Below are 12,265 nucleotides of genomic sequence, written 5' to 3'. Positions count from 1 at the left end.
CAGAACTCTGCAAGTGGGACAAGGAGGGTGACTTTAAAGCACACTCCTGATCCGAGCTAAAATGGTAATGCTGATGTTGTCACTAATTAAGCATGTTACCTTTGGGGATGGTCTTACTTTTCAAAAGTCTCAATTATCTCAGCAGATCATGCTTCTGCAGCTACTGGACAATAGCTATGACCACTACACATCAGCCCAACACCATCAGGCATGGATTAGCACAATATAGCAGTCAGGTTTAGAAACAGATTTTTATAATACGGGAAGAACTCTGCCAGCCTGTACAGCCTCCTTCCCCTGTGTGCTGCTCTGTGTAATTGAGCGCACTTGTAACAGACACAGCTTATAACACAGCAAGAGGGTCACGTAAGGAGGCTTTAGCCAGCTCACCAATTTTATCACATCTGTGTGACCTCTTGAAGCCCACTGCAGCCTGAGTTCTGACTAACAACTATAGTTAGCAAATTAATGTGTTAATAATCTATTAGAGTTTAAATATTCAGAACACACAAAACAGCTAGTGGTTTAGTGAAAATCTGAATAATTTTGTTGCCCTTTTAAATAAATAATACTTCTCATTCTTACGCGATGCTTTTAATCTACAAACAGCAAGTTGTATTAAAGTATCAGAAAGACTGTTGTAATCCAGTTGCTCCAATGCATGAATGAAGCCCCCATAATCCAAGGGGAAAAGGTTAGCGACCTGCTGCACCATGTAGACACACACAAGTCTATGGGGCCGGACGGGACCCACCCAAGGGTACTGAGGGAGCTGGGGGAAGTGCTCACCGAGCCACTTTCCATCACCTACCAGCAGTCCTGGCTAACCAGGGAGGTGCCAGTCAACTGGAGGTTAGCAAATGTGACACCCATCCACAAGAAGGGCCGGAAGGAGGATCCAGGGAACTACGGGCCTGTCAGCCTGACCTCGGTGCCCGGGAAGGTTATGGAGCAGATCATCCTGAGTGCCATCACATGGCACATACAGGACAACCAGGTGATCAGGCCCCAGTCAGCATGGGTTTATGAAAGGGAGGTCCTGCATGACTAACCTGATCTCCTTCTATGACAAGGTGACCCGCTTAGCGGATGAGGGGAAGGCCGTGGATGTTGTCTACCTGGATTTTAGTAAGGGCTTTGACACCATTTCCCACAGCATTCTCCTGGAGAAACTGGTTGCTCATGGCTTGGACATGCATACGGTTCGCTGGGTAAAAAACTGGCTGGCTGGCCGGGCCCAAAGAGTTGTGAATGGAGTTACATCCAGTTGGCAGCCAGTCACAAGTGGTGTTCCCCAGGGCTCAGTACTGGGGCCGGTTCTGTTTAATATCTTTATCAAGGATCTGGACGAGGGGATCGAGTGCACCCTAAATAAGTTTGCAGACGACACCAAGTTGGCCGGGAGTGTTGATCTGCTGGAGGGTAGGAAGGCCCTACAGAGGGATCTGGACAGGCTGGATCAATGGGCCGATGCCAACTGTATGAGGTTCAACAAGGCCAAGAGCTGGGTCCTGCACTTGGGTCACAACAACCCCAGGCAACGCTACAGGTTTGGGGAAGAGTGGCTGCAAAGCTGCCTGGTGGAAAAGGACCTGGGGGTTTCAGTCAACAGCCACCTGAACATGAGCCAGCAGTGTGCTCAGGTGGCCAAAAAGGCCAATGGCATCCTGGCTTGTATCAGGAATAGTGTGGCCAGCAGGACCAGGGAGGTGATAGTGCCCCTGTACTCGGCACTGGTGAGGCCACACCTCGAGTACTGGGTTCAGTTTTGGGCCCCTCACTCCAAGAAGGACATCGAGGTGCTGGAGCGTGTCCAGAGAAGGGCAACAAAGTTGGTGAAGGGTCTAGAGCACAAGTCTTAGGAGGAACGGCTGAGGGAGCTGGGGTTGTTTAGCCTGGAGAAGAGGAGGCTGAGGGGAGACCTTATTGCTCTCTACAACTACCTGAAAGGAGGTTGTAGCCAAGTGGGGGTTGGTCTCTTCTCCCAAGTAACAAGCAACAAGACAAGAAGAAATGGCCTCAAGCTGCGCCAGGGGAGGTTTAGATTGGATATTAGGAAAAATTTCTGCACCAAAAGGTTTGTCAAGCATTAGAACAGGCTGCCCAGGGAAGTGGTGGATTCCCCATCCCTGGAGGTATTTTAAAGACGTGTAAATGTGGTGCTTAGGGACATGGTTTAATGGTGGACTTGGCAGCGCTAGGTTAACAGTTGGACTTGATGATCTTAAGGGTCTTTTCCAACCCGAACTATTCTATGATTCTGACTTTGAGGAAGGGCCAAGCAAGAACGACCAATAATACCCAGCTTTGTTCACAGTGTACCACTGTCCTTCTTTGCGATTTAGAAAGTAAACAGGTCTTAAAAAGCAGGTACTACTCCTAAAATTCCCCACCCCAGCCTGTGGGAAGTGGGGGAAAAGGAGGGACAAATGAACCTTCATCTTGCTTAACAGTAGTCCCATAAGATACTAACTGTCCTACAGACAGGGTGCCCGAGTGAGAGCCATGCACAAAAATACTCACATACACTGATACTAGTGTGTGACTGATCTGCAGATTGAGCAGATCACCTTTAAATTACAGTTAAGAATGACATTGTTAATTTATTTCCTTTTCAGCAACACATGGACAAAATATATCTATATATCCACAGGCTGCCAGATCTTATAATTCTCAGATTACCTTTATAGGATGTTTGGTTTTTTTATGTCCCAACTGGTAAAACAGAAGTCTTATATACACAAAACATAGCTAGTCATTTTCTGACACTTATTATCATGGAAAAAGGCCTGTAAGCATTAAGTAAGGATACCTAAAAACTTGGATGGCAAAGAAAGACAACTTTAAAAGTTGGCCTTAAAAATCTCAAGTGATGTTTTTTAAGTAATTGAATTTGGGAGCCAAAGCATTCTGAAAAGAACCCAAAACCATATAAACAAGATTGGTAGAATTTGTATCACAGACTATTTAAACTAAAATGCTTCTAATTACTTCATAATCACATACTAGCATGCCCAGAACCTCCACCATTTGTAGCACAGATGCGGTTACAGGAATGATATTGCATTTGGTGCTAAGTCACCACAAGTTGAATCTAAGTGTCCATTCAGCCAAGTACTCCAACCCTGCAAGTTGAAGATTACTAGAAACAAAAATTTCTAATGGAGTTTAACTTCCATGGCCAAATAATGTTGCTGTTTGTTGCTCTTCAATTCCCACTGGTCAGAGACGGAAAAATCCTCGGCCCTTTAATTACACTGTAAGAAGGAAGAGAGAGTCAGAGGAGAACTGATTGCTAAGATGATTTAACATCAAATCTATACCAAACAACCACTTCTTCATTATTTTTCTTTTCTTTGCTTATGCTCCATCCGTAAGGAGATAAAAATAAAAAAAATGGTCAATGTTAATATTTTAACACTAATGCATATTTGATGTATTAAACTGTTGGAATGGCAAAACATTTATAGAACACTTTTGAACTAGAAACAGACACCAGTACCTTGCTACAAGGCCTCAGAATACATAATTTAGAAATAAATGAAGGAACATATGAGCAATAGGCACAAACTGGGGATGCTCCCCAGCAAAAGCCAGCAAGATAAATATTCGGTGCAGACTGCCTGGAGGTGGATTTTTTTTTTTTTTTTTTAAAGAAAAGGCATGAATTCACTGTAAGAAAAACCTAAACACATACAACAACTGCACCCTTCTGCAGAAAAAAAATCTGGGACCATGAAAACACTGTTTTCCCCAATGTACTGTATCCTACTACTATGATTTCCATGGACTCCAACTTCTGAGCACCAAGTTTCTCACCAACTCTTTGCCCTTGCTATTCTATATTACACTGACATGGATATTGAGATGATTCACTTTTTCCCAGCTTAATCCTTATCTCTTTTTCCTAGCCCAATATCTTTCTTGCAAACTCTTTTACGCAAGATATTCCTCCTTCATTGCTGTTTCATACTGAAAAGCCTAACTCATGACCAGTGGATTTCTCTGCTACAAATTCATTCCTCTTAACTTTGTCATTGTCCTTGCTGAACAGTTCCTCTCCTCTAAAATTAATTCAGCTCCACGTACTTTCTCAATACCTTCACCTCAGTCCATGAAACTCTCCATCACTGATTTCCATTTCTCCCCTAATCTTTGTAGATGTACATCATCTCTTTGGAGATCTCATTTATACACTATCTGAGCTTTGTCCTTTCTTCCATGTCCTTGTCTGTGGCCCAAACAAGTCTACTCAAAGTACTATCCTAAGGATTTTTTTTGTGTGCCTATACTATCACTCAGAGTATCCCTCCAGCACTTTCATTAAACAGAAGCTGCTGGCCTCTGTTTCCAAAACCCCACAGCCACAACAATTGAACATAAATGAATAGTTAATGCATGAGAGAAAAATGGAAACAAGAGCTGGAGAAAAATTCTTGTACAACCACCTTCTCTTCTTCTAATTTTTCTTCACCAGGTCATGTAGCTAAAGAAGTACTCAGTGTAGCTCTGCTCATTCTTCACAATGCTGTTAATTAATGCTTTTCCCCTTCCTGACAGGAAAAACACTCAAGAACATTCTTAAACTTATGCATACAAGTAATCACGCTTGAAGAGAAGCATATGCTTTATCTCCTCGCTGCAAAATAAATAAGAACCAGAAATAAATTCTTTTGGGCAAGTACCATCAACTTCTAGAGAATTTTAAACAAAAAATGAAAAGCCTTCAACGCTTATGGCTGTGAAAATAACCTTCTAAACACAAACCTAAGCTGATGCAGTCTGGTACCCCCATACAAACACTCTGCCTCTCCTGCTGCTCAGAGTTTCCCACACACAGCAACAAACTGAAAACTGCCTTTTCACAGCTGCTATTCTGAAACCTGTGGGAATCAGCTGCAACTCACAAGAACTGGGCTACTTTTCAATTCGGTGCCAGCACTTCTAGGCAGAACCAGGCATTGGAGATAAGCACTAGGCAAAGGGAACAGGAGTTCAGCAGATGCTATTCCTCTCCCTGCCTCCCCTCCTGAACAGCAATAGCTAAAAACCCAGAAGTTTGAGTACCAGGCCTGTGCATGCCACAGCCATCAGCGGGCAGCAAGAGAAGTAAGCTGGAAAGAAATATAGGAGGCATCTTTGCAGACACCATGCCAGAAAAAATATATGAGAAGAGACTTAAAGATTTAAAAGTTTAAAAACCTCAGAGGCTGGCACCCAGTTCAGACAGAGTAATATACCAACTGGGGCTCAGTACAACTAAATACAGGACCAGAGCCAAGGCACAAAGACTAGCACCCCAACACACATCCCTCAATCAGCAGAGGAGAGCCAAGCACTTTCCTAGAAGAAGACGCATCATCCCATCTTCCCCCATGGACACCTCTTGGGTGGATAAATGGGAAGCAAGTTTTGTCCCTGAGCTATTAGCTTTCCAGTTCTAGCAAGCATATGAATAAAAGAGAAGCAGCAAGAGAGAGGGATGTGCTAAGCTAGCAAAGTAGGAGACATCTACACACAAAAAAGAAACAAGGATAACAGGAAAGTAGAACAAAAATACAGAGGTACATTAAAAAAGCAAAACAATATACACCGAACACAACTTCAGGATGATATTCACCAGTATTAAAAAGAAATGGTACAAAACCAGAAAGGCAAAAACCAAGTCTAATAAGCAGCATGCAAATGGAGAGATGATTGGTTAGTAGTGTCCCCAGACATGAACTGGTGACAACAGGTGTGCATGGGGGAAGAAGGGGGGAAATGGTAAATTTGCTTTTATAGAAATACATCATTCTGTGAATAGTCAACTAGCAACCAACACGTATTTTCTGCTCTGGCAATATTTTACAGTTAAAGACAGTACATGGTAATGAATATTTTGATATACTGTCCCTCTCCAGATACAGGGACAGGAGTACAGTTCAGAGGGGAAAAGAGTATTTTCACCGGCTTTGCTCTTCCACAGCAGCAATGAGTATGTTTCTCAGATGATGTCAGAAAAAGTTATAAGGACAAGATGAGCTGATTTGGTATTTCTGCTTCTCTGTCACCAATTACCAACGGTTCAGATACACAAAATATAATGCAAGAATAACAACTACCTGCAAAGGGTGAGATAATGCAAGGGAGCCCAGCCAGTCAATTCCCCCGTACTGTTCCTGCAGAGATGGTGACAGTCAACTGATTCTTCAAACTCCCTTCCTGTCAGCTCCCCTGTGGAAAAAACTAAGTAGTCGTCTTCCTCAGGCACTTTAAACAGGGTGTTTGCCAATAGAGTTAACACACTCGTCAAACTGCGTGGGTGACAGAAAGAAATAAACAACCTGAGGCCACTCATTCAGAAATAAAATTTAAAATTGTCCCCTTAAATAATAATAATTGAAAAATAACCACATGTCAAAGGCAAGTATGGGTAAAATAGGCAGGGAAAACAAAACAAGAAAGGAAAAGAAGAGACGGATTAATTTTTCAGCACAGCAAAGCTAGGTTTGCAGACCATCGCTACATGTCCACTTCATTATACAGCTGTTTACCAAAGCCTCATTTTTCACCAGAACATTTGGTCAAGCCACACCGGTCAATGCGGAGCTGGCAAGGCAGCAGTACAGTTTAAGATTAAAACAAAACTCTGATGGATTGTCATTTCTGAAGTGGCATTGGTAGCTAGAAGGCTCTACTTCGCTCATCACCCTTCAATATCACTTCAGCCATGGTTGACTCAATTGCCCATCATGAGCAACTTTCCTACTGCAGGCAAGAACAACTTCTTCCCCAAAGAGCAAGTTCTGACTGTGGTAAAAAGATCTGTTTGCCAATAATCTTGTCTCAACATGTATAGAGCTGTGTAGGCCACCATCTTAACAGGCTTTGACAGGATTTACCAAAATGCTCTATCCTAACTTGACTGAAACAAAATACACACGGCTTAGAGCATCATGACAAGGTGTTATCAAGGTGTTTGTGGTGGGGAAAAACAAAGAGACAAATAAACTTGATTTAAAATTACTTTCTGAAACACTTCAAAAAAAAAAATTAAGATTTGTAAAGGAAACATTGAAGGGAGAAATGGAAGATGTCTTCCTAGAAAGCCCTTTAGCAGAGTTTTGACCAGATGGCCAAGTTTTACAGCTAAGCTCTTCCTCTGAAATGTGTCTAGAGTTTCTGGCAACAATGGCTTTGGATGTACTCTCCTTGCTACCTTAGCAGTGGGGAAAACAGCATCTAACAAAGGAGGCTCAGACGCCAAGAGACAATTTTTCTTTCCTAAAACATGCTCAGCCAACCAATAAGTAGATACACGTCACCAGCTCAAAAGCAAGGAAAAGTGGAGCTTGGGGCAGGAGAAATAAAGACATTGAGAATAAAACTGTGATCCAGAGAATGAAGTCTATCTGTCTAACCAACATTTTCCTGATACAGTTATTTAGTAGACACATATCATTACAAACGTCTCCTTTAGAGGTAAAGTCCGAAAAACACGAAAGAACAAACTCATGGAGTTCAGATGAAAATAAGTTACTGAATAGTACCACTCCTACTTTTGAGTATTAACTAGAAGCCAATGTTTTTGATATACTCATGATTGAACAGGTGGAGAGAAGAGAAGAAATGGAAGGAAAACAGGTCGGCATGTATTCATTTCTAAACAGCCAGCTCAATTACTTCTGCTACTTATCACCTATGAAAGCAAGACTTGAATTATCAGCTTTGATGTACTAAGCCTTTCATGCATCAGGAAATCTTGTTTAGCATGGAAGTGTTACTTCTCTCCCCATCTTGCGTTTCTACTGCATGACCACTCGATTACTAGAGTAAATTTTAAAACACTGAGGAATGAAAACGCTGGTAGAACACCTTTTTTTGTCATTTAATTGTAGCACTGTCCCTTCCTTCCCCAGGAACTTTGACTCATCTCCCAGCCACAGAACCCGCCTTTGGCACATGCTCCCTGAGTAAAACCGAGTATGTACATACAAGTGTACAATTGATTAGTGTAAATCACAGTTACCAGGATCATCATCTAATCACTGACTCTGCGCACGTTCACATACACGACTTTCCCTTGGTGGAAGACAGCCACACTGGGAATGCATTTCTTTTCACCATTCTGAGGACAAATACAATCTGCTGGTTTGAGATTCAGTTTGTCTGGGGTGGGAGAGAAGAAGGAAGAGGAATGGGATTAGCTAACTATTCTCATCTTCTCTTTTTCTGGACTGGAAAGGAACAGGAGTGGAGAGGCAGAAAAAGAAAGATGCTGAAATACGTTCCAGAGGACTCATTAAAAAAGTGGAAACTACAAAAAAGTGACCAAGTCTCTTGAAACCAGGGACAGACAAACCTTGCTTGATAAAGGCATGACATGTAATGCATTGATGCATTAATATTTCTCTAAAAGTTTGGAAAAATGCATGACCAAATGTCCATAAATATCTATTGAAAATAAGTTACTAAGTACACATTAGTTCTACAGAGTAGAACTAACTCCATCTTCATCAAGATCTGCTACCTCACTTTGAAAAATCACGCCATCCTTCAGTTCCACATCTTCAATATTAGATTATTCTTCCTTCTCCACCACAAATCTACCAGTAACCAAAGTAAGACAGGATGTAATAGCAGGTCATCAACTAACTCTGAACAGTTAAAAAAGCATTATTTCTACCACATATCCTGCAGATTAAAACCAGAAAGGCAGCCAGATTATAAAAGTACATGTCTCAGCAAGGTCTGGGCTAAATTACATTGATTTTGCCATTAAAAACAAGTTAGCAGAGTTGATGGACTCTGGTGAATTATGACAGCTCTTTTTTTTCTTAAAGTTTGATTTTTTTTAATTAATCTTATCTATCACAATAGAGCTGAGCTAATTTTACTTAGGGAGAAGAAAGAAGGATGAGAAAGGACAACAGAGGAGCGAAACACTGCCTGCATTTAAAATTCTTTACGTTAATTAGTATAACTCAGTCCATTAAGTATGATGGCTTCAAGATACCATACAGTACATTTTAATCTGATACTGAAGCAAGAACATAAGAAGCCAGCCATATTGTAAACCATTTCCTTACTGATATTACAATGCAATTGAGGATATTTGATATGTGAATTCCATCTCATTCCCTTACTGGATAATATGTTCCACATTAAAAAAGAAGCAAACTGCATTCTGCAATATTTGCTCAGTGATATGCCAAATGAACTGGCAGAAAGAACAAATTACTTCTGCTCTCAAGCAGGGTGGATACTATTCTTAGGTTATCAGAAAGACTGCTGGTGCAAAAGCATTACAAAGAGTGCACAACCAGAGACAGGCAGACGGGGCTGGGAGCTGGAACCACAGAGCATCACAGGTTCTGGTTCGAAACCACACCTTGGATCACTTACCCACTGATGATGGACAGGGCATGTGGTAGTTAACAGCTCCAGTTAAATAACACAGGTAGGGAATCTCAGTCCAGCTCAAGATGGACAGCCAGACACATAACAGAAGTCAGATGTGAAGCAAAAGAGCAAGAGATTAAGGGGCAGTCGACATCTGTATCGTATCTTGGCAGTGAGAGAATTCATTCAGGAAATCAGACAGACTTTTACCCTATGGAACCTGAGTCCAGCTATCATGCATTGAAAAGTGTCTCGCTACAGGACACAGCGTAAGACAGGTGGCTGCACTCTCATTCCTAAGGCTGACATGGGGCTGCCGTGCAGCACAGTGCAAAAATCAGAGCACAGAAGAGGGCTCCTTCATACGGCTCTCAGCAATCCTGAACTATCAAAGCAGGTTTTCTGAACTCTCAAAACTTAGGACCCGTTCTGCTACCCGATATTCAGTAATTCATTGGGTAATACATTAAATTATCAAATAACAGGAAGGATGTTTATGTGCATTTCATTTCTACAGAGAAGTGCAACTCCTAGGAAGAATAATTTTTTTGTGTTATGTCTTATTTAAAAACACTAATTCCTGACCAGCAAAAGACAAATCATCCTTGTTCTGCAGCTAAATTCCTAAACAAGACAAAAATCTCTTTCTATGTATAGTAGTTAAACCAAAAGTCGGAGTTCACTTAAAAACAGTAATTAGCAAGAGTAACATTTAATTTTAGGTATCAAGTCAATTCTGTCAATCAATCTGTTCATTCCTCATATGTTAAATCCACAACTGTCATATTTCTGTATTTGCTGCAGACTAGTAATCTCTTTTCATACATCTTATTAATAAAAATAATTAATACTGTAGTTATTTTTAAAAACGCAGTTCCTATACTTAGTGACTGAGATCAGTGAGAACTTCTAAATGTTCAGTATCTTCTGCAGTTGATGGCCACAGGTTGTAACCTGGAAGCTGATTAGGAAAATTTCATCAAGAAGAGGACAATGCAGCACTGGAGCAGGTCACAGAGATGGGTTGTGGGATCTCATCTCTGGAGGCTTTTGAGCCTCCTGCTTGAACCTAGACTAATATCAACACCACATCAGGTCAGCTTTGGCTTTGTCCAGCAGGAGGTCACACTTAGACGACCTCCAGATGTCCCTTCGAAATATGATGATATGATATAGATATTCAAAATATCATAATATGATGACTCTGTTTTGGGGTGGGGAGTCCTCAGTGGGATGGAGAAAAATCCTCATTTTGCCAGATTTTCTTTGACTTCCTGCTTACAAGATGTCTTTGTACAGGCTTCAGAGTTTAAATATCTAACACTTAATAAAAACAAAATGTTAGTCCGGAAATAATGTTATTATTACCGCCTCGTTAACTTGTCAGAGAATTCATTAAGCACAAATTACCTATAGCAGGCGTAATTCAGACACCCCAAAACATTTAGTATTGGATTTTACAAGCCCTTAGAGATACAGAAGCACCAAGATCACAAAAAGCCAAGTCGAACTGAAATCTTTCCCTCTAGAAAGTGCTGCGGAGGGTTGTTTTTTTGTTGTTTCTTTTCTGTTTTGATTTGGGTTTGTTTGTTTGTTTTACAGAACTAAAAGTAAAAACAAAATATATATACAAATTTTTTAGACCAAACATTTCAAGAACTGAGCTTTTAAGTGGTTATCTGGAAATGCAGCACCTTGTTTCAAAACTTTAAGCATTCTACCTATTCAATAGCTCAAAAGTAACAGAGAATAAGCCCTGTTACAGCATGAATACCTACCACGTACCTGCCGGTTCTCAAGAGCTTGTCTCTGATGTACAAGATGCAGAGAATAATTTTGCTGAGCCTTCACTAGAAGGCCATTCTCATCACAAACACGCACGTTAATTGTTTCTCTGTACAGAGAGGCTGCACTTAATTAACGAAACAAAACAGTTTTCTCGTTCACCTCTGTATTATGGCTGAATTTGCTCGAGTTGGACACAGATGGCGAGAACACGATTTGCAGGAGGCACCTCTGGGAGGTCTCACTCCATCCACCGCACAACGCCGAGAAGCGGGAACCCCTCTCCCGCCGCAGAAGGGCCCCAGCGCCCCGACGCCCGCACGCTGCGCTCCCGGTTCCCTCGCACCGCGACTTTAAGGGCCGCTCTAAAAACTTCAAAGACTTTGCCCCTGCTGACTGACGGCTTCCTAGGTGAACCCGCGGGTTTGGAGAAGCCGCGCTGACACCCAGCTTTGCAACACCCCGCTCCACCACCGCCTGCCCCCGCCGCCGCCCAGCGCCCGCCTCAACCTGTTGCGGGCCGGAGCGCGGCGGCGGCGCGGCACCCGCCGGCGGGGCGCGGGCTGGGCCGGCGGGGGCGAGGGCAGGCGGCGGGGCCGGGGCCGCGGGAGCGGGGAGGCGGGGGCTCACCTTCTGCTGCCGGCGGGCCATGTCGGTGGGCTGCTTGGCGTTGAAGGGGTGCGCGATGCACCTCGCGATGAACACGTAGAGCTGCAGCCGGAGCCGCTTCTCCCGCTCCTCTCGCTGCAGGCGCTCCTGCTCCTCCCGGCCCTCGCTCAGCACCGAGGGGCTGGGGCTGGCCGCCCGCGCCGCGCCGGCCTCCCTGCCCCGCGGGTCCCGGGGCGGCGGCGGCAGCGAGCGCGGCGAGCCGCCGCCCGCCGCCACCAGCACGTCCCGCCGCTCCTCTTCCAGCACCTCATCGGACTCCTCCTCGCTGGAGGACGGGTCCAGCATCGCGCTCGGCGAGCGCGCCCCGCGGCCGGGCGCGGAGCGAGGCGGGGAGCGGCGCGCACCTTTCCGGACACGTCGAGTTTACACACAGACTGTTTCCGACCGGCGGCGGCCGCCGGGCGGGAGCGGAGGGGCGGGGAGGGGA

The 12,265-nt window shown here is 43.6% G+C and overlaps 1 protein-coding gene across 12 annotated transcripts in view; it reads right to left on the bottom strand.

Annotated features, from left to right (window-relative positions):
• Nucleotides 1-12,123, bottom strand: part of CADPS2 (calcium dependent secretion activator 2) — a 324,205-nt gene extending 312,082 nt beyond the window's left edge. For 11 of the 12 annotated variants that reach the window (XR_015706229.1, XM_087764100.1, XM_087764101.1 and 8 more), the window contains exon 1: nucleotides 11,800-12,123. Coding sequence is in view for 10 of the 12 variants with exons in the window: in XM_087764100.1 (XP_087620226.1) it covers nucleotides 11,800-12,123 (324 nt within the window). In the remaining 2 variants the exon portion in view is untranslated. Of the gene's footprint in view, nucleotides 1-11,169; nucleotides 11,189-11,799 lie in introns of those variants that run through there. The other variant, XM_087764110.1, reaches the window with a different exon arrangement.
• Between the last annotated feature and the right edge of the window lie 142 nt (nucleotides 12,124-12,265).

This window comes from Nipponia nippon, unplaced genomic scaffold (assembly GCF_047370975.1).
Source record: "Nipponia nippon isolate SJK-2023a ecotype South Korea unplaced genomic scaffold, ASM4737097v1 scaffold_3, whole genome shotgun sequence".
Taxonomy (NCBI): Eukaryota; Metazoa; Chordata; class Aves; order Pelecaniformes; family Threskiornithidae; genus Nipponia; species Nipponia nippon.
The sequence above is the reverse complement of the archived record's forward strand: the minus strand, read 5'-3'. Positions and strand labels throughout refer to the sequence as shown.